Genomic DNA, 22,128 nt, shown 5'->3' on the forward strand with positions numbered 1-22,128 from the left:
GGAGCTCCAGGAGGGCTGCCCCGTTCTCACACTGATGGGCAGGAGGCGCAGCCAGAGACCCCACTCTGAGGCAGCAGGGCCTCGCAGGGCTGGAGCCCCGGGGACAGGTTAGTTGTCCCAGCCTCGGTCTCAGCTGGTACTTAACAAGGAGAGGGCACCGGACCCCTGCACCAGGAGCCTCCTCATGCCCCACACCTGCGGGTGCAGCGCTGGGCCCAGCAAGATGCCCGGAAGCACAAATGCATTCTCCGGGAAGGTGGCCGGTGTGACGGGACCCTGTCCGCACCTGTCCCCAGAGAGGGATCCTGTCTGTGCTGTTCTGTTCCTTCCAAATGTGCATTGAGCGTGCACACAGCTGTGGCCCAGCGCCAGGCGTTTGGTCACCACCTTGGGCCTTCAGGTTGTGCTCAGCGTTCTTTCATTTATTTTTTGGTCAGTTCTGGGGATGAAACCCAGAGCCTGGTGCCAGGTAAACGCTGCACCACCGAGCTGCACCCCGGCCCTTCAACATTTACCTCTAAAGGAAGTAGTTACTTTCTTTTTTTTTTTTTTTGCCTTAATTTTCTCTCGCACGCTCTCTCTCTTACTCGCTCTTTGAGATAATAAAACCCAACAAAACAAAACAGAATAAAGCCAACCAAAACACAGCAGTGAAACTGGTTCAGAACTTGGAAGCAGGAACCTAGAACAGCCACGGCTACCATTGTGTACCCTGCCACTTGCACAACAGTTGTTCACTTCCATCAATCACAGCAGAGTCAAAACAGAACAAAGCCAATCAGAGCAGAACACTGAATAAAGCAAAACAATAAATAAGAACAAAACAGTGAGAACAATGCTGGATTTCAAAAACAAGACAGGGGGCTGGGGATTTAGCTCAGTGATAGAATGCTTGTCTAGCAAGCTGGAAGCCCTGGGTTCGGTCCTGGGCACCAAAAAACAAAAAACAAAAACTCTAAAAAACACAAAAGACCAAAAGCAAGGCAGAGGGAGCTCCCCCACGTTTGCCACACTGCACACTGTCATCTTCCCTCTAGATGCTCAGACCGCCGGCCAGGCCTGCAAAGTCAATACAGTGTGCAGTTGCTTTTGTCTGTCCGTTGCCATCAGCTCAGCCTGCCCTCCCAGCGGCCAGTTGCTGATGGGGTGGGGGAGTCCTGATTCTCAGCCTGTGCGCTGGTCGGCTCATGGGTGGGCAAGGTCTCATTGTGTAGCCCAGGCTGGCCTCGAACTCACGCCAATCCTCCTGCCTCAGCCTGCTGAGTGCTGGGATCACAGGTGTGTGCCACCACACCCAGCTGGTGGTTTCTTCTTAAAAACCACTTTTCCTTTCACTCAGCCTGTCCTCGCCTGTGAGACATCTAGGATGCCGTACGCACCTCCCCTGCATCCCTAACCCAGACTGGGGAAAGGAGCAGAGCCAGGTGCTGTCCGAGTACCCAGAGCGGGGCTCTCCAGCTCTTGGGCCTTGACCCAGCCTGGAAACACAGGAGCTGTCCATGATGTGGAGCAGCAGGCCAGCTCCCCGCCCTGCTCGGTGACTCTGAACATACCTGCTGCCGTGCACAGCTGTGCTCACCACCCCACACCCATGGCACCAGGGCCCTCGGCTGTGCTCATCCGAGCCTGTGTGACTCCCGCTTGTCCCTCGATCAGACAAACTCTCTGCAATCAGCGCCACAGACTCTGAGACCACAGCATTAATAAACTTCCTTTCCTCGGGCCGGGGATTTAGCTTGGTGGCATAAGTGCCTGCCTTGTAAGCGCACTGTCATGAGTTCGATCCCCGGTACCCCTCCCAAAGAAAACTTCCTTCCTTTCTGAGCTCCTGCCTACTGTTGACTCAGGTTCCCTGCAACTGTACTTCCGGGCGCAGCTGCCCCTGGGGGTACTGAGCCGGGTAGGGGTTCCCTGGACAGCTCAATCCCCGAACTGGAGCTGGGCTGCAGGTGGCAGGGTCAGTGACGCCCAGGGCTTGGGTGAGCAGGGGAGACACAGGCTGTGGAGGGGGCTCTTGCAGGCCTCCACTGTGACAGACGAGCCCGCCCCCCGGTGTGACAGAGAGACCCCAGTAACACAAGTGGAGAGACTTCAGAGCCTCGGCCTCCCCTGCTGCCATCAATGAGGGGAAAGCAGGTGGTCCCTGCAAGAGGGCAGCACACGCCAGGTAACTGCAGACCAAAAGGCACCAACTGCATTTCTAGAAACAAAAAAGCTTCCATAACCCAAACTGAAAACTCACTGGGCACAGTCGAGGAGAGCCAGAGCCAAACAAAGAACCGACACAACAGTAACAGCCCTCAGGGCCGTCTGCATGCTGGAACCCCTCAGAGGACCCAGGACCCGCACCTTGCTGCCCACCACGCTGCAGGGCCGCAGGGCAGAGAGGACGGTCCACACACAGAGACCGCGGCATCCGGCCGAGGAGGGGCCAATGGGAGGAACCCAGAGAGCTGCAAGCTGCCCAGCTGGGACCCCACAGGGCCGACCTGAGGCCAGGGCTTTGCGGTGTTTGCTTTGTTCTGTTTTGGTGGCTCTGGGTACCAAACTGAAGGCCTCGCCCACCTAGGAGGCAAGCATCCCTGCTGGGTGACACCCCCACTCCCTGGAAGAAGCGTTTCCAGATTGAGTAACTGAGACTCTCGGCCTTTTCAAGGTGACAGCGGAGGGTCTGCAGCAGCAACCACAGGTTTGGGAGGATGAGGGCAGGCAGTAGCCCGCGGTCACCGAGCTCCCACACCTGCACTGCCGGTGCATGCGGGAGGCACATGCAGAAAGGGGACCGATCAAGGACGGGGAGCGGCCCTAGCGTCCATGCAGAGGACACAGGAGAAACAAACGCTGCCTCGAGGGAGATGCTAACCCAGGCCGTGATGTGGATGAGTGTGGAGACACCACACTGACATCGGCCAGTCTCAAAAGGACAACTTCTGGCACAATTCCACTTTTATCAGGTCCCCAAAGTGGTCAGATTCACAGAAACAGAAAGCGAACATTGGCCGTCGGTTCTGGAGGGGGCCAGGGATGAGAAGCTGTGTCTAAGCAGCCCCGAGTTTCAGTTTTACAGGAAGAGCCGACGATCTGAACTCTGGGAGGCTGAAGCAGGAGGATCGTGAGTTCAAGTTCCAACTGGCCAACTTAGAGACTGTCGCTATTACAAGAAACACCAAGGCCCTGGGTTCAACGCTCAGTATTAAAAAGGAAAAAGTGTCAGTGGGGGGATGATGGTTGCCAAAGATATATACTTTACACACTGAACTGGACGCCTAGGAGTAACTGAGAAGGGAAACTGCGTGTGGTGGTGTGGATCATACCACGGTGGCCACCTAATGCCAGCGATTAAAGATAAGTAATCTTTTTCTAGACATGGTAGCATACACCGGTAATCCCACCCATCGGGATGCTGAGGCAGGACTGTTTCTGTGAGTTCAAAGCCAGCCTGGACACCACACTGAGACCCTGTGACCCACAGAGACCCAGAATAAATAACTTTTTTACATGCCTAAAACTTTGGGAAGCTGGAAATTTAGCTCAGAGGCATAGGCGCCTGCCTGGCAAGCCTGAGGTTGTGAGTTCAATCCCCGGTACCAACCCCCCCCCCAAAAAAAAAAACTTTGGGAGGAAAAAAAAATGTTGAATGTGTAAGAATGCTATTTTCACAGTTGCCCAAAACACGAAACTAAAATGAACCCTTCTAGAGACAGAGATTTTGAACTTCTATATGTGAATATGGAAATATCCTGGGGGGCGTGGCTCAGGGGTGAGCACGTACCCAGCATGCACCGGGCCCTGAGGTGCATCCCCAGCGCACGAGCCTGCCCAGGAGGTCGGGTTTGCGCTACGAGGACAAAAGAAGGCGGCAGAGAACTGCGCAGCGCACACCGGATGCTCCTCTGCGCAACCAAGGGAGACAACCGTGAGTATTCTCGACACCTGGCCACTGCGCTACATCCTCGGCCCGAGAACGAAATGGTAAGTCACTAAGGCACATGCGGAAAGACGCCCAACCTCATTAGCGGCCCAACAAATGCAAACAAAACCACGACCTGAGCTGTGTTCACAGCCAGTGCAGCACAGTCACCACCGGACGCCAGGCTCCCGGAGGGGCTCGGGGAGGCGCCCTCTACACCAGGGCTGGCACAAGTAATCCAGGAAAACCAGCCAGCGCACAACGCCCTGAAGTGACCAGTCACTAAAGCCACATGCAAGAGTGCACCCTCTACTGGAGGTGAAGAAACCCCCAGTCCCACCGCACTATTCCCCCAGGGGCGCTTGGACAATGCCCCTGAGCTGAAGAGGAACACCCGCTGCAGCGGCTGAGAAGCTGCCGGGACTCCACAACTGCTACTCTACAGAGGCTCGATGCCCATCTGGCTGGCATTTTGTGTTGTTTTGTTTAGACAGGCTCTGGCTATCTTGCCCAGACTCACCTCAGATTTGCAGACTTGCAGTCCTCCTGCCTCAGCTTCCCAAATAGCTCCATTACAGGTGAGCACCAAACGGCCCTGAATGGACTTTTAATACCAACTCAGGGATGTACATGCATTAACTGTAAATCACTGAGCATTAACCAAATGCACTGAGCAAATGTCAGTGCTTCAACTTTGTAGCCGTTGTAACTAAATCTGCTCAATTCTTCTGAACAATGCAGTATTCAGAATGAGGCAATGGGTGGCCAGGCGTGGTGGTGCACTCCTGTAATCCGAGCACTCGGGTGGCTGAAGCAGGAGGATCGTTGCAAGTTCCAGACCAACCTGGGCTACAAAGTGAGCTCAAGGCCTGCCCGAACTGCATAGCGAGATGCTGTCACAAAAAGCAAACAAACAAACAAACGACCAGGCAGTGTCTTAGTGATCACAGCTAAGGGCTGTTTACAGCTTTTCCACCCCACAGGAGATTCCGCAGTCCCTACCCTTTGCCGACCGGCTTGCCCTGCATGCAGACACAGGTTTCTGCATTGTCTGTCTTGGATGCTGCCCCGCTAAGTGCTGATAAAACACATCAACTCTCAATCTCCAGCACTTCAAAAACCAATAAATATTTTAAAATAAAAAACCCTTAATGAGATGCTATGGCACACAGCTAGCAGGTTAAAACAAATTTAAGTGGGATAAACTCAGTCCTGGGGAGGACCCCAGGAGAGCGAGGGGCACTGCGCCCACATTCTTGGGGGAGAATCTTCCTGGGCTGGAGGAGCCCCGGAAGGCGCCAGAGTAACCACACCCAGCCTGGGAGGGATCCAGCCGAGAACCAGCGGTGTCCCACAGCACAGACAGACAGGGTGCACACGGCAATTAACACACACACCTCGGCGCCTGTGCCTCCTCGGATCACCCCAGAAACACCACAGGGGGCGGGGGAGGCACCTGTGGGTACAGAGTTCCAGAAGTGACAACACCTTGTACCATCTACGGCTCTGTCCCCATAAACAGCGACAGGAGATGCCTGGGAACCGGGTCCGGGTGACACTGAATATTTTCACCTGGGGTAGTCGCTGCTTTTAAAGTAAAATATGCGAATAAATGTGGCAAAAGGATTCCACTGGATTCCCCGCTGGGCCCACAGTCAGTTTTCACTTCGGTGGAGGTGAAATATCTGACCTAATCACAATAAAACACCAAAAACTGGCTCAGAAGCAGCTCGGGGGCAGAGGTAGGCAGAGGGCTGCCAGTCCTGCCCGCTGGGCCTCCCCTGCCCGTGAGCCAGAAGGGGCCAGGAAGGCAGCAGCCCTGCACAAGCAGAGCTCAGGGCTGGCACGGGCACGGGGAGCCCCACTCTGGGGCCCCGCAGCCTGGCCTCCCTGGCCGTGCCAGCTCTGGGGAGAACTCACTCCCCGGCTCCCTCCTGACGTGCTGGGGCTTGGCGGCCTGGGGAGGAGGGGAGAGCTGGGCCCCAGTGCTAGGCACCAGCAGCAGCTCAGGAGGCCTGCCAGCCCAGCCGGGGACCCCAGGTCAGCAGTGCAGGTGGGTAGTGGAGTGCTGGACGAAGCTCAGCCCACGGTGGTAGGGACAGAGGTTCTGGGGGCTTTGGGGCAAAGCTGTCTCTGACCACCACCAGGCAAAAATGCCCACACCTGCTGCAGTCACTGCCCGCACTGGGTCTCCCGGGCCAGACCAGGTGTCAACAGGACTCCCATGAGAGCACCGGACACTGGCGTCCCTCTGGCATGGGTCTTGGCCGAGGAGGTTTCAGGCCCTCAGCCTGTCCCAGGCCCCAACGCTCCTATGTGTCAGCAGCCGCAAGGCCCACAGAGCCCACATCCCGCCTGCCGGTTCTGTGCTAGGGGCTGGGCCTGGGGGAGAAGCCAGGAGGGGCGAGGCCTGCACCCCTTGCTTTGCATGCTAGGGCCTTAGAGTCTGTAGGGATCCCAGGGTGGCCCAGGGTCGCCAGGGTGGACCCAGCTCGCAGGCCTTGGGAAATAGAGCAAAGAGCCAGGCGTGGGAAGGCGCAGGGGCGGGGGCAGGAGTCAAAGGAGCATTTGTTCCACTGAGAGGCTTTTTTGTTGTCAAAAACCGGCCCCCAGCTGTCCCCTGGAAGCCCAGGGCAAATCTGCCACACCCACCTCCCCACCACGGGCCTGTGCCACAGGGCTGGAGCTATTTCCGGGGACCCCTGGCCCTCACCCCACTTCTCCAGAAAGAACTGAGCTCCAGGCACTGCAGACAAATCACAGGGAAAGCACAGATAAGATAATCTGCACCGAGGTGCAGGAGAGGAGGAACCCGAGGGCAGGAGGAGGCAGGGGCCGGGGTGCCGGGGAGGCCCCCAAAGCCATGAGTCTGAGGCACCCAGAGAACAGACGTGGAGATGCAGGACAGGGACTTGAGGCTGGGAGCACAGGATGGCAAAGGTGGGGTGCAGGCAAGGCTGGTAACGGGAGCAGCGGGGAGGCGGCCTGGCAGGAGGAGGAGGGAAGGGCCAGATGTGCCCAGATGTGGTGGTCGGAGGGTGACTGAGGGTGGTGAGGGTGTCTGGGGGCCAAGGCAGTAGCCACAGCCAGTCAAGGCCCATCTGACCCACACCACCCCCTCCAGATCGACAGCACCCAGGGGCCCTCAATGGCAGCACGGACAGGGCCCCTGTGCAGGTGGAGCGACCACCTGCGTCCCTGCCCACCCCACCCACCGCCACACCCAAGATGCTGGTCATCACTGGGGCATCTTCCCGGGCCTCATCCACTGCAGGACATGGAGGCCCCACAAGGGAAGGCGCTCAGCTGGTCTCCCTCACGGCACGGGGCCTCGGGGAGCATCAGGGGAAGTGGGGCGACTGGGCAGTTCTCTTCCATGCTTACTCCCTCAGAAAAGGCCAGGAAGGTGGGGAGCTGGGGAGAACGGGCCCTGGCCAGGAGCAGGTGCAGCCATGGATGGGAAGGGACGGGATGGGCAGCTGTGCCAAGAGGGCGTTGTGCAGCCTGGGCTGCCGGGGCCACAGAGCGGGGCCTGCTGGTGGCGCCTGGCCTCACTGGGACGCTGAGGCTGAACAGCCGTGACCGAGGTCCAGGTCCCCATGGCCCAAGAAGGGCCCTGGCCGACAGGCAGTCTCACCTCGGAACTTCTTCGGGGGGTTGTCCAGGTCCCCAGCAGCAGGCTCCACCACACAGCGGTCATCCACCAGCCTGGGGACAGGGCAGCTTGGTCAGTGGGACAGCAGGGGCCATGTCCCCACCACACCCTCCCTCAGGTGCTGACCCCAGGACACAGTGAGGTCCCCTGGAACCCCCTTCACAGCTGACTAGCCCCACCCCACCCCCACCAAGCCGTCCTCCTGCCTGGCACCCAGCAAGGTCCCAGCCCAGCACGGTGGGCCACACCTATAATCCCAGCACGCTGAGACAGGAGGATCCAAAGTTTGAGCCCAGCCTGGGCAAGTTAGCAACTTAGGGAGACCCTGTTTCTACATAAAGAGGAGGGCACTGAGGATGTAGCTCAGTCCCCAGCACCACCAAAAAAAGAAAAAGGCAGGGCATCTCGGGCGGGGAAGAGCGCGGACATCAGACTCTCCTTAACCCAACCACAGGAGCAGCAATGGTCCCCAGAGGGGCCTGTCCCCACCCCACCTGGGGTGTCACCCCTGCAGAGAGACAGAAAGGGAGGCAGAGAGACAGGGAGAGGCAGAAAACAAACAGGGTCAAGAAGATTTACCCATCCCCCCATTTCCCCCTTCTGGCTGTCCATCCACCCATCCGTCATCCCTCTCAACTGCTGTATTTAAAATTTCTCGCCGGCACCCCACTGTCCAGGAGGAAGTGATGACCGCCTGTCCATCTCAAAGGCCGGCTCTACGCGGCACTTCGGGCCGTGGCCCCTGACCTCTCACCACCTTGCTGGCCATGAGGGGCTGCCCAGTCCTCCTACTGAGGAGGAAACCGAGTCTGAGGAGCGGGACCTCCCTGGAGCCGCACAGCTGGGCCGCTTGCACCTCCCGCTGGGCCGGCCAGAGGCCTCTGGTGCTCTGGCTCTGGGCCCGCCCTGGCTGGCCTCAGTTTCCCAGCTGATCCCCAGGTCCCTGTGCGCTCTCCCTGCCAGAGGCGCTCCCCGCGCCTGGCCTCTGCCCCCTGGCTCTGTACCAGTCTCCCCGCTCCCCGCCCGGCCCCAGGTTTCCCCAGCACCCGCGCCTGGCCTCGTTCCTTTTTTCGGTTTATTTTTCCTCGGCCCGTTTTGTTTTGCCGATTACATTCATTGTGGGGAGTTGGTTTGTGTACAGAATACTGCTCGATTCTTTTTATTTCCCTTTCCCCTCCACCCATTTTTCTTTAATTTTTAAACATTTATCCAGCATCAGATTTATTTTTAAAATCTTTATCTAGCAAATGATCAAAAGCACAGATTAACAGCCAGGCTAGCAGGCCAAAAAACGTACAAACACGTAAGACAACTGTTCTAAACCAAGGTACGCCTTCAGATCTATCGGCCGTGCTGGTTTACAGTAACTTTTTCTCGGTCTTTTTCTTTGTCCCTTTTCCTTTTTTGTACACTTTATGGCTATTGCATATTATTCTCATATAAGACAACCACGAGTATTTAAGCTGCATCTGATTTACTCCACCTAATGTCATGGTCTCAGGGTGCATCCTCTTTCCTACAAAGGCCTTGCCTGTCCTTATTTATGGCAGTGTAGTACTCCGCTGTGTGTAAACACACCTTCTTTGCTCATTCATCTGTGAAAGAACACACGGGCTGTGTCCATGATGTAGCTGTTGTGAACTGTGCCAGCTGTAAACATGGGTATGCAGGCCTCGCTGTGATACTATGTCTGTGACCCTTTTTGGGAAGATACCCAGAATGGGAACAGATGGGTCAGATAGAATTTCTCTTTGCAGTGTTTTGAGGAATCTCCATGCTGATCTCCATAGTGGCTGGACCAGTTTACAACCCTCCAGCAATGTATGGCTCCCCTCCAGCCTCCCCATTGTATGTCACTGATTACTTCCCCATGGCCATTCTTTCTGCAGAGGGCCAGCATCTCCCAGCTGGTTGAATTTGCATCTCTCAAATGCCCGCGCCTCTTCTCATCTCTACACTCTGGGTGTCTACACCGGCCCCAGGACCCTGCGGTTTTCCACGGGGGTCTCTGAGCATCACAGTCCTGCCACACGATGACATCACGAAAAACAGATTTTGGTGTTCCACCTCCATCCTCAGCCAGAGCTCCGAAAACCCCTGCCACATCTCAAGTGACAGAGAGCTAAGAGCATTTGCTATTAAAATATTTCGAGGACTGTCCAAGCTCCTAAAGGGGCTCCAGAGCCATCAATGTGGAAAGGTACTAATTTTATGGGTATCAGGCCCCCTTCAGCCGCACCCAAACTTTCTCGGTAATGAAGTGACTTTGGGAAAGCCCCCAGCAGAGGGCGGAGCTGGTTGCCCAGAGAGAGGAACCAGTATCCCAGAGGTCCAAGTCACGCCCGCCCTCCTCCTTCTGAAGGGCCCAGGAGGTGGCTTGGTCACCTGCTTGGGTGACAGCCACTGCCCCTGCTGGCTGCGCCCACAGTGTGGCTGGGTCTGCTCTCCCGGCAGGGAAGCCAGGCCTGGAGAGATTACAGGATCCCGGAGCTGGAATGTGAAGCCGCACTGGGCAGCGTCCCTTGCCGCGCAGGTCCTCAAAGTGTGGGGGAGACTGAGTGCAGGCCTGACAGCCCAGCGCCTGCTCGGGAGGCTGAGACAGGAGGATCCTAAGTGTGAGGCCAAACTAGCCTACATAGTAAGTTTAAATCCAGCCTGGACTACACAGTAAGATACACAGGGAGGCCGGGCCTCCAAACAAAAACAAATACAGGTAATAGCCTGCGGGGGAGAGAGCCACGTCTGGGTCACCCTGGCCACGCACGCCAGCTGGGCAGTGCCGCCAACCCAGCCCCTCTCTAAACCTGAGCTCTCCCCACTGGACCACTGGGCCGGGGTCCCAGGAGCTCCAATGCGGCCCCACTTCCCCTAGAACAGGGGGTCCCCGTGCGCCAGACTGGGGCGAGCCTGGGGGCGGGGGCCTGCGGAGCACGCGCAAACCCAGATCCAACCCGTGCAAGTCCGGCCAGAGCCACTGGGCTCAGAGTGAAACCAAAGTCGCTGGAGAGCCCTGCGGGTCCTGCCTGACATCCCGCAGCCCCCTGTCTCCCCCGCCCTGCAGCGCCCTCTCCAGGGCTCCGCCCGCCCTCCCTGCCTGTCCCCTGCGGATCACTGGCGCGGCCCAGGCGTTGGAGTGGAGATTTTGAGGGCCACGGTCAGGGCTGCCCTGAACCCGCAGCTCCCAGACGGGAGACGGAAGAGCCCGCTCCACAGTGTCAAGGACCGAACCTGGAGGTGAGCGGCTGTGACTTCCCATAAAGGGTCACACATCAGAGCTGAAGCGGCCCCAGAACATCAGACGCTCACAGACACACACACAGACACAGACACACACACAGACACACACACACACACACACACACACACACACATGCCTGCACACCCTCCTCTCTGCAGACTGCAGGGGCCATCTCGGCCTCCCACCTGCCCAGCTCACAGCACCCACTTCCCGCCAGGCTCACAGCCTCTCACCCTCTTCCCGAGTAGGACCAGGTTGGGCCCTGGGTCCAGGCCGTAGTTCGACCACCATCACCCTACCTGACTTAGGACCCCCGTGCTCCCACAGCTATAAACACGCCTTAGTGTCTATTCTTGCCACCCACTGGAAGTGGTAGACCGGAATTAACTGGCTAGGGTTCCAGTAACTTTTCCATGGGTTTACAAATATAAGCTTCCCGGACCACGACAAGGACCGGGAAGAGCTGCATGTGTCACCACCCACCCTCTGCAGCATGTCACTTACCCCACTGAGTGTCCCTCCCTCCCACCCTGAGGGCTGGAGGTTCCACAAAGACACAAGTGTGTGTTTTGTTTTGTTTTGCTTTATTTTTCCAATGTCGGGAATGGAACCCAGTCTCATGCGTGCTAGGTAAGCACTGTGTTACTGAGCTTTATTGTATTTTATTTATTTTTTGAGACAGGCTCCTTCTCCTTCCCAGGCAGAGCTGGGATCTTTGATCCTCCTGCCTCAGCCTCCTGAGGAGCCGGGATCGCAGGTGTGGACACCACGGCTGGCAGAGCTGCCCACAGAAAAGAGAGTTAGTTCCTTCCCTTTAGCAGCTGAGGAGAGCAGTACCAGGGTGTAGCGTCCCTTAAAATCTCATCAAGCACACACCCATAACCCCAGCACTCAGGAGGCTGAGACAGAAGAGTCATAGCAAGTTTGAGGCCAGCCTGGGCCACACAGTTGGACCCCGTCTTAAAAAAAGAGACCACTGTTGCCCCCTGATTGATATGTTTTGAAATTGTTTTATTTTTACTCTCTGAAATAAAACAGATTTGGAAAAAAGAGAACGGGAGACACCAGCGATCAGATCAGCTGCCTGCACTCAGCACAGCCCGAAGGGAGAGGCTGGGGCTGGAGGGGGAAACACTGGCCCAAGTGGCCCCTCTACTGATCCCTGCTGGATGCTGGGGTGCAGACTGGAAGGCGCTTGGGGCAGCCCCACAGGGCCCTCTTGGCTGGTGCACAAGGCCTCTCGGAGTGGAAGGAAGACGTGGTCAGGGGACAGGCCCCCCCCCCCACCCTGGCTGTCCTGCATGCTGGGTGGGAGGCCAGCCGGGGTCACCCTGTGGGACAGGCAGGTAAACGCAGGTGTCCTCAGCCCTTCCCAACTGGGCACGGCCACACAGCCTGCACGCTGTCCCCCACCTGGCCCAGCTCGCCCAGATTCTGCAGCCCTTGGTCCCCACCCAGGGCCTGGCCAAGCTTCCCGCAGGGGCAGACACAGGAGCCAGGATTTTAGGGAAGCCAGGCCAGGCCTGTAGAGGACCAGGCTCCAGAAGGTGGGGTGCCAAGCAGGCCACACCCCATACTGGAGGCCTCGGGCAGGAGAGGGGGACCCTCAGGGGGCATCCTGGGCGGGCACCACCCACATGGCCTCCTGGCCTCCACCCTGGACACCCCAGATCTTCTCAGGGTGCTTTACTGTGCAGAAGCCTCCCTGTGGGCAGGAAGGTGGCCACTCCAGGCTGGTCGTGGGGTCCCAGAGTGGTCCCTGTGCCCCTGCGGGAGCCTAGCTCACTTCCTCCATGGGCAGCAGGATGGGGCACCCCGCACAGGCACTTCTGGGCAGAGGTGGGCAGGTCCAGGCTGCCCAGACCCGCAGAGCCAGGTCACCAGGCAGGCACCGCAGGGTGGAGGGCCCGCCTGGGTCCCCGAGGTCCCTCAGCTGCCAGCACCATCACCTGTCTGGTCGCCGCCCCGTGAAACTCGCACCCCACGCGCGCTGCGCCCCGCCCGCCCGCGACAGCCTGACGCCAGGACTCTGGCCCTGCGCCCGGGCCTCCCCGAGGGCGGCTGTGTTCAGAAATCAGTGCTGCACAGGTGCCCGGCTCAGGAACCACAGTGGCCCCCAATCCTACCAAACCCCTGCTGGCTGCCAAGACTCTCAGCTCCCGGCTGCCAGCAGCTCTAAGAAGCCAGCCTGTGATGCCAGCATTCCGGGAGGCTGAGGCAGGAGGATGGCAAATTCAAGCCCAGAGTGTCTAAAAAAAAAATCATTTTTAAAACTTTTTTAAAATGTCGGGGATAGAAAAAAAAAAAGTGTCAGGGAGGTGGCTGTGTTAGAAAACCCTGGGTTCAGGGGCTGGGGGTTTAGCTCAGTGGCATAAGCACCTGCCTTGCAAGCAGGCAGTCGTGAGTTCGATCCCCGGTACCGATAAAAATGAAAAAGACAAAAAAAAAAAAAAAAAAAAAAAAAAAAAAAAAGAAAACCCTGGGTTCGACTGCCAGTACCTCAAAAAGAGGTGGAGATGAAGGCAGAGAGTGTGGACCATACCCAGTACTACAATTCTCAGGAGTTTTCTTTGTGGTGTGAGCCCTGCAGGCCGGAGGACCTGTGGGCCACACAGCTGGTCAGCAGAGGCACAAACACAGCCTGCTCCATCTGCTCTCCCACAGCAGGGCTAGAATGAAGGGTGGGCGCTCTAATACCGAGCCACACTCCCTCCCTGCCCCACGTTTTTATTTCTTGTTTTTGAGACAGACGCCAGCTAAGTAGCCCAAACTGGCCTCAAGCTTGTGATCCTCCTGCCTCAGCCTCCCAAGGATTCCAGGTGAGCACCTCTGTGCCTGGCCCCAGACTCCATGTTTTCAACAAAACTTCACATATCCTGCCCATGTGTGCTGGGTGCGGTCCTCAGGAAGCTCCTGCCCCCCACAACAGGTCCCTGGATGGACAGAACCACCTGTGCACACCCCAACATCCATAGGGTGACAGAAATGTGTGCAGGGTGCTGGATCCTGGGGACAGGGCCCGCTGGAGAGCCCAGGATGTGGAGCTGGTGCTGTCCCTGGAATAAATGCCATGGGGGCTGCACCCCCAGACCCTAGCCGGAGAATGGGGAGCCAGCGGCATCCCAGGCCCTGGGTGGCTCTGCTCTACCCAGCGTGGACTTTGAGACCCCCGTGGAAAGCCTGAGAAGGCAGCGGCAGCTGGGCAGGAGAGGGATAAGTGGAGGAGGCAGGGGCTGGCGGAGGTGGGGCGTCAGCGGCTCTGGGCGCCTCACTCAAACCCTGCACCTACTCGGCAGCTGTGGAGGGGCAGCCACGTGCCCCACCCTCCCCACGCGGCTGTGGGGACACTGACCACCCCTGCCCGAGAGCTCAGCCCCGGCTCTGCTGGCTCCCACCCACCCAGCAAGGCCACGTCCCACACAGGCACCAGGAGCCCAGCTGGCAGTGGATGGGAGGGGCCGGGGAGCTTCAGACACCCAGAGTCGCAGTGGGGTGGGGTGGGAAGGTCGGGAGAGGAGCCCAGATTCACCGGAGGGCAGAGGTGAACTTCTGCACGGCAGCAAAGGTGTCCCCTTCCTTCACCTCCCCAGGGATCTTCAGAGGCTCTGCCCTGCGCTGCAGGGGGAGACGCAAAGGACCAACCTCGGCCCAAGAGAAACCCAAGTCTCCAACAAGGTGCCCGCCTCGGGCCACCTCTGCCCTGGCTGGGGTCAGGATTGGGTGGGCTTCAGCCGCATCCTGGGGACTCCACAGCGCTGCTGGCGACACACGGTCAGCCAAAGAGCAGAGGCAGGGAGGCCAATGCCACAGGCCGCCCACCTGCCAGCCTCCCACGCTGCCCAGCAGGCTCAGGACTGGACCCTCCCCATCCCTGGACGGAGGACCTCAGCTCACCCTCTGCAGGCTGCAGAGCTTTCTGGGAAACAGTGGATAAGCAGCCTGACGCAGTGCAGGCAGCCAGGCAGCGCCCCACCTTTCGAGGTACTAGAATTGCAGGGGACGGAGTGGGGAGGAGACCCCAGAAGCGTCAGGAACAGGTGAACAGCACAAGGCCCTGGCTGTGACGAACTGTGGTTGGAGACGGGTCAAAGGACCAGCTGTCCACGGGTGGGTCATCAGGAGCTCTGGGACACTGAGTGTGGTCACAGCGCTGCCGCCAGGAAGGGCATCTGTACTTCTGAGGGGCATGCAGTGAAGTATTTGGGGGTAAAAGATGCTCCAAGGGTAACATTTCATAGAACCAGGCAGCAAAAGGTAACTGGGCAACTCTAGGGACACGTCCACAGCGCGGGCAGACGCGTACTCTGTGCCTCTCTGCCCGCTCCCCGGCCTGCACTTACGCCCCAGCTGGTGGCAGCGCCCAGCGGTAAAGGCCAGCTGTGAAGGGCAGCTGCGGCCACCACTGTCTCTGTGACACCACCGTCTCTGTGACAGACTCACACTCCCCTCCCACAGCCACCACCCGCGATGGACACCTGGGCTCTGGACACTGCTCCCGCGCAGGCCCGGGAGGGCCCGCGGCCGAGCGCAGGGCGAGCTGAGGATTTGCTAATCAAATAGGCACAGGGGCCGCCGCCAGACCTGCACCTGCCCCGAGCTGAGATTTGTTTGCCGCCCCTTCCGGCTCTGCCTGTCTGCCGCCAAAACACCGGCAGGCACCGTGCCCACTGTGATCGGGGAGCCCCGCCTGTCTCCCCGGGACAAACCCCGATGCAGCAGCCCCCGCCCCGTGCACCCCCATCTCTCCCCTCCCTCAGGCCTGGGTCCAGAAGGCCCTGCTGTGCGCCCCCACTCTCTAACCCGGAGCTCTCCACAGCCGAGAGCAGCACACTGGGGGTCCCCACCTAACTACACCTCTCGGGGCGCCAGCCCCACCAAGCCCACGGACCGAGCCAGGGAGCGGACGCGGGGTCAGGAATGCAGCGCAGGCCCAGCAGTGTGGGCAAGCGCTGGCAGCATGTTCTCCAGGCCGAGGGCCTGGACGTGGCCTGTCACACCGCGGGGTCCCTCGAGGGAAGGAAGCCAGGGGCTGCCGGCTCGCCCTCGGCCACCCCTAGCCCCTTCCCACAGGGACCCCCACGCCCCACCGAGGACGGAGGCTGCCACACCCACAGATGCGGGCTGTGGAGCGGGTCTGACCCTCAGGGACAGTCTGTCTCCACCCTCCACCTCTGGAGAAACTGGCCGCTGGGTTCCTGGGAGGGCAGTGGGGAGCGTCGGGTCCGCACCTGGGCGGCCCTCCTGGGCAGAGCTGCGCATGCGCCCGGGGGGCCGCCGCCCGGGTACCCAGGGTCCCCAAGATGTGAAGCAGCCGGGCAGCGTCCACGTCGCTCTGCACACGGCCCAGGCTGGAATCGGAGTGTCTACACCGGGTGTTAATGGAAGTCACCACGGTATCACGGACAGTTACTCTATTTGAGTTTTCAAGTTTTTTTCCAAAAACAAATTATTTGAAATGAAAAAAAGTTTTTTGCTTTTTTTTTTTTTTTGCAAAGCCTGAGTTTGCCCCACGGGGCTGGCCGAGGCCGAGCGCTGCCTTAGGCTTCGGAACACAGGTCAGACCTCTCGCTGCCCTGAAATCTCGGCTATGAAAACCAAGGCAGGTCTGAGACCGCCGAGGAATGCGGCAGTCCCTCCTGGTGGAACTTTGTGTCTCAGGGCTCTGGGCTCGCAGGGGCCTACACATCACCTCCCCAGCTCCCCACCGCACAGACCGAAGGAGCTGTCACTACTGACTCGCCAGTGCCTACAACAGGGGCTGGTACACTGTAGGTGCTCAATACACATTTGTTGAATGACTTAATGAAGTCCAATGAGGGCAAAGAAGAAGCTCTCTGGACCCCAGCAGGCAGCCAGGAGGGTCCTGGGTACACGTGCGTCGTGTGTGGAAGGCTATTAAAACAGCCAACATCAGACCCCACCTGAAAGATGCTTCTGGTCCGATGAGATGGAGCCTAAGGCCCAGCCAGGGAACCTTCACTGACCTCCACTGGGAGGTCGAGCCCTGTTGGAGCCTCTAGAGCAGAGAGGAGCCTGTACCCTTCCTGGCTACCGAAGCACCTCTGGGCTCCGGGCCCTGGGACCCTGGGCTTCCTCACATTCACCCCCAATACTCATGACCTCCGGTGCCCCCTCCCAGGAAGCAGGTTAGGCTGGCAGGGGGCCAGGAACCCACTGGAGGAGGTCAGTACCTCTGATCAGCTGCCTGTGATGTTGAACGGGGTCCAGCACAGAGGCTGCAAGAGCCCCAGGGTGGTCTGGGGCTGGCCTCCAAGGTACAACTCCCTGTGGTGCCTGGGGCTGTCGTTCAGGACCAGGTTTACTCTCTTTCACTGACTCATTCCCTGCGCCTGGGGCCACCTTCAGAGCAAGACATGGTGGCACACGTTTGTAATCCCAGCACACAGGAGGCCGAGACACAAGGATCATCATGACCTCAAGACTACCCCAGGCTACCTGGAGAATTCAGGGCCACCTGGGCTACACAGCAAGACCCAACATCCGAGGAGCCGTCTGCAGGGCTGGGCCACGAGATCCCTCCAGGGCCTCCGGGTGCAGGTCCAGAGCCACACCAAACCCTCCCACTCCTGCTGGCCCTGAGTCGCCTTTCCAGCCCTGGCTCTGCCACCTCCAACTGGGCAGGGGGCAAGGCAGGGCCGGGACCACACTTTCCTGCCAAGAACAGGCACGGGCCTGCTTTCCCCTGCCTGGCTCCCGGATCTGCTCCCGACCCCTCCCGAACTGCTGGAGTTAATGTACAATCTGCGCACCACTCCAGTCAGCTGGAGGCTCTAATTGGCCACCTCCACCAGTCCTGGGAGGGCTGCTGAATCTGCCTACGCTGGCCTTTCCACCCCAGGGACTACCCTCCACCTCTGCCACTGCCCAGAGACTGCCGCTAGCCCAGCAAACTCATCTCACCCAGTCCTTACTAGGCACCTGCTGGGCATCAGCCATGGACACTGTTCCTAAGAGCTCGGTCGCCTCCCATTCCAAGTACCCAGACCAAGGCCAGGGCGGCCTCAGAGAGGGAACTGGAGACCAGAGTTAAGAAATGAGCAAAAACCTGACAGGCTGGTACACCTCTAATCCCACTGCTTAGGAGGCCGAAGCAGGAGGACTGCAGATCCAAGCCCAGTCTGGGCAGTTTAGTGACATAAGGAGACCCCATCTCAAAATTTAAAAATGTTAACAGGGCTGGTACTTAGCTCAATGCAAAAGCCCAGGGTTCTGTTCCCAGTGCTGTAAAATTAAAAGTTAAAAACCTGTAAGGGAACAGAGACAGACGGTAGACAAAACGAAGCAAACACCTTCACCCTTGGGCCCGCCCCCCTGGGGATTTGCTAAAGAGCAGATGTCCACTCCACCAGACTGAGCCTGCGGCTCGGAGTCTGTCTGGCCACCGGGGCTGGAAGGGAATCCAGAACCAGGGCCTCACTCGGACACCCAAGTTCCAAGAAGGTGGGAGTCCTGCTGCCTGTCACCAACTCGTGCGTCCCCGGGGCCACTGCAGCAGACCAGTCTTCCTCAGTTCAGCCTGGCAAAGGGCCCCCCATGGGGATGGACGCCCAAGGAGCCCAAGGGGATGACGCCAGCTGTGGCTGTGCAGAGCAGTTTGAATGCCCATGTGCAAAAAGGGTTCACTGTGCCCGGCCAGGGCTGTGGCCACTCTCAGCCCAGGTGGAGGAGGGCGGAACAGATTTACTCAGGTGGAGCCTGGCAGAGCGAGGTGGGTGCAAAGGTAAAGGGACCCAGGCAGGGCCGGGTTCCGGAACTGCAGCCAGCCCGGAGCCTGTGCAGCAGGTGGGGGCCCTTGGGTGGCAAGAGCTCCAAGGTGGGGACCTGCTTGGGGTCCAGGGCTGCAGCAGTGCCTGGGCCAGGTCGGGAGGAAGTCGAGGCAGCTGCCTGAGGGGAGGGCGGTGGAAGCCCAGTGCTCTCTCCTGCGGAATCTCCAGGGATGTGCCAAGTGCCCACCATGTGCCCCGCCCAAGTCCCACGCCAAAACAGACCAGGTCGCCAGGGTTCAGCCACCTTCCCCACAGGTACCCCTCCACCAGCACCCTAAGGCAGGGTGCTTCACCCTGGCCTGCTCAGTGCCTCTGGGGAGGCCTGTGCCTTCTCTGCTCTGGGAGAGGCAGGAGTACCAGAGCCTGGGAGACAAGGTGGAGGAAAAGCTGGAATGCAGTCAGCAACCCTGGCAGAGCGGCCAGCGTGGATTCCCCTTCCAGCAGGACTAGAGGCAGGATTCCAACAGCCCCAGCCAGGCGCGGTCCCATGCCTGTAACCTCAGCACCTGGGAGGCTGAGGCAGGACAATTCCCATGCGTCCAAGGACAGCCTCAAGACATAGTGAGACCGTCTCAAAACAGAAAAAGAAAAAGTAGAAGGATGGAAGGAAGGAAAGAAAAGAAAAGAAAAAACTAGGATGAAAGGATCGGTCCATCCCTGGGCTGGGTGGAGAGAGGACGCCAGTCCACCAGATTTCCAGTGAGACCCCCAACCCATCCTCCCAAGAGAACCCACTCTGCCTAACTGCCCCTGCCCTATTCCTGGTACCGGCCATGCGGGGAAAAGTGCGGATTCCCCATTCAACCGGCCCGGACCCCGCGGGTGCGGCCAGAATTAATTAATGTTTGTTCAGGGCTCTAAAGAACCTGGGACCTGAGACCCAGGGGCGCCAGATGAGCCACACAGGAAATTGACGGGGAGAGGCGGGGAGAAGCGGGGCAGGCGGCCAGGCCCGGGTCGCCTGGAAGGGACAGGCTGAGAAGATCGCCCCATCGGAGGGGCGGGCCAGGGAGCCGCTCCGACCCCCGAAGGCGTCCAGGGGGATCCCGGACCCCCGCTGGGCCTGGCCACCCCTAAAGCCCCGCCCAGAGCCGAGGCGTCCAGGCCCCAGGCCGAAGCGGCCCCTCAGGCCGGGCGCCCACCTGCCGGCCCGGCCACCTGCAGAGGAAGCCGCGGCCCCCTGCGGGGTCAGGCGCGCCCGCCGGTGCCCGGGGGTGGCGGCTCGTCCTGTCGCTTGTGCCAGCCCCAAGGGACGCCGACTCCTACCTGAGCAAACACTTCACTTCCTTTCTGTGCGCTCCGGAAAGCGCGTTCCCTCGCTCCCCAGGCCGGGGACCCGGGGACGCCCCGCTCCTCCGGCCAGAGCCCCGGCGACAGGACGCGTGCGCCCAGCTGGCACTCGGGGGTCCCCTGCCGGCCCGCGCCCCCCGCCCGGCGCTCGCTCACCCCAAAGTGCTGATGAAGCCGTTGACCGAGCCCTCGGCGTACAGGGAGACGATGTCCCCGATGTGCAGGAAGCTGGACATCTCGCTCATGGCTGCGGCCCTCGGGGCCGGCGCGCGGGACCGCGGCGTGGCGTTCGGGGGGCGGGGAGCGGGCGCCCCACGGCGGGACCGGAGCCCTGCGCGGCCCGGACGGGCTGGCAGCCCCCCGCGGGGCGACGACGCGGCGAGGCTCGGGATCCGGGACCGGAGGTGCCCGCGTCTTGGCGCCCGCCGCCCGCCCGCCCTGCCGGTCCGCGCGTACCTGCGGCGCGGCGCGAGCAGGAAGTCGGGGCTCGCAGCGCACTCATGCAAATCCCGCCCGGGAGGCGGGGACGCCACGCCCGCCACCCCCCCAGCGCCGCCGGCACCCACGTGCGCCGGCTCGGCCTCCCCACGCCGATCGCGCCCCTCGCCCCGCGCCCGCCGGGCGGACCCGGAGCTCCCCTGGCGCGGCCACCGCGTGGCCCCCGCGCCCCCAGCTGAGAGCCATCTGGCGCCCGGGGACGCGCTCGCCGCTCCGCAGCGCGAATCGGGGTTCATTTTTCTCCACGTGCAAAGGCTCCCCTTTGTACACAAGAAAGCGCTCGGGCTGGGAGGGGAAATGAAGCCATGGGGTGGGTTTTGTTTTCTCTCCGCATTCCTGTGTACAGAGATCCAACTTCCGAATGGTTCAGCCGCTCCCTCTCCAGGAGTTGGCTCCAAAAACTCTTGGCTCCTTCTGTCTTTCCCTTAAGGGAGGGAAGAGAAAAAGAAAAAAAGAAAACAAACGAGAAAAAGTAGAGGTGCGGGGGAGAAAATCACCGTGGTGAGTTCACCGCGCACCCGAGCGCCAGCACAGGTCCAGGGCGGCCCGGCCGGTCGCTAGGCTGGCGCGCGAGCCGCTCCGCGCTCTGCTGCCTACTTTCAGTTCTGCTCCCGCGCGGGTGCGGGCGTGTTTGTTTCCCAGCGCTCTTTGGAACTCGTGGCACTGAGTGCCGATCGCCCCCAGGCCGACCACACAGACTCCCGGGGGCCCCCTCACTTCCGGGAACTGGGGGGGGGGGACGTTTGTCCCCGGGAGAAAGGGCGAAGGGGACCCGAGGAGACAGAAGCAGGAAGAAGAGCAGCGAGCCGCGAAGGCCGGAGGAGCCAGCCGGGGGTGTGGCTTTTCACAGCCCCTCTCACGGGCGTGGGCGGGACGACGCCCCCAGTCTAGCGTTGCAGCTCTAACCCCCACCCCCACCCCGGGCCCCACAGAAACAAGTTTCATATCTAATCGGTCCCACCTCAGCTGTAGACCACAAACAATGGTTCCACGAACAATGCTCTGCCCGTGACCTGTGACGCACTCCTGTTTGGTACAGTTGTGGTGTTTGAATTGTTGGTTGGAACCCACTAAATTGCTCGCTTAAAAATGTATCAAATGAGCTGTAAACTGCAATTTGGAAAAGCTTATCCAGCCTACTCTGCCAAAAAGAGGTGACGGAAGCCGGGAGAAACGGGCCAAAGGCTGAGGTCACAAGGCAGGCCCTGGCGGCCCAGACCTAGGCCGGCACCTCCATCCTGGCTGCCCCGGAAGGCCCAGCCAGGCCGCCCAGGCCTCTCCTCCTCCCCAGGGGTAATGCTGGGTCCCCTGGGTCTTTGCTGCCGGCTTGCTGTGCCTCTGGCCGATGCCAGGTGGAGGCTCTGATGGAGGCACTGGCCTGGGCCTGTTTCTCCTACAGACCCCGAAGCACAGTCCCTGTTTCTCCCAAGCTGACTTGGGCCGGCAGGTAGAGTTTCAGAAGAGCTCCAAGCTGGGTACAGCGCTGAACACCTGTAAACCCAGCACTAAAGGAGGCTGAGGCAGGAGGGTAGCTTGTTGGAACCCAGCCCAGGTAGCTAGTGACTTACAGAGATCTCAGAATAGAAAACAAAAGAGGCTGTGCGTATATAGCTCAGTGTGGAGGGCCAGGGTTCAATCCCAGCTCCACCAAAAATAACAATAGAAACAAACAAAAAGATAGTTTTCTCACCCAAAACACAGAAAAGCCACTAAAACACAGGAACGCTGGCTTTTGGATGGTGCTGTGACT

The 22,128-nt window shown here is 59.7% G+C and overlaps 1 protein-coding gene across 2 annotated transcripts in view; it reads right to left on the minus strand.

Moving 5' to 3' along the window:
• The window catches only part of Itpr3 (inositol 1,4,5-trisphosphate receptor type 3), a 51,116-nt gene extending 30,739 nt beyond the window's left edge, over positions 1–20,377 (minus strand). The window contains exons 1-2 of one of the 2 annotated variants that reach the window (XM_003473915.5): positions 20,037–20,377; positions 7,548–7,618 (exon numbers count right to left, since the gene is read on the minus strand). In XM_003473915.5, the coding sequence (XP_003473963.1) occupies positions 7,548–7,618; positions 20,037–20,125 (160 nt within the window). In that variant the 5' untranslated portion in view covers positions 20,126–20,377. The remainder of the gene's footprint in view (positions 1–7,547; positions 7,619–20,036) is intronic. The other variant, XM_013156712.2, reaches the window with a different exon arrangement.
• Between the last annotated feature and the right edge of the window lie 1,751 nt (positions 20,378–22,128).

Source organism: Cavia porcellus, unplaced genomic scaffold, assembly GCF_034190915.1.
Source record: "Cavia porcellus strain 051 isolate PalLab524CR breed Dunkin Hartley unplaced genomic scaffold, mCavPor4.1 scaffold_28, whole genome shotgun sequence".
NCBI classification, from domain to species: Eukaryota; Metazoa; Chordata; class Mammalia; order Rodentia; family Caviidae; genus Cavia; species Cavia porcellus.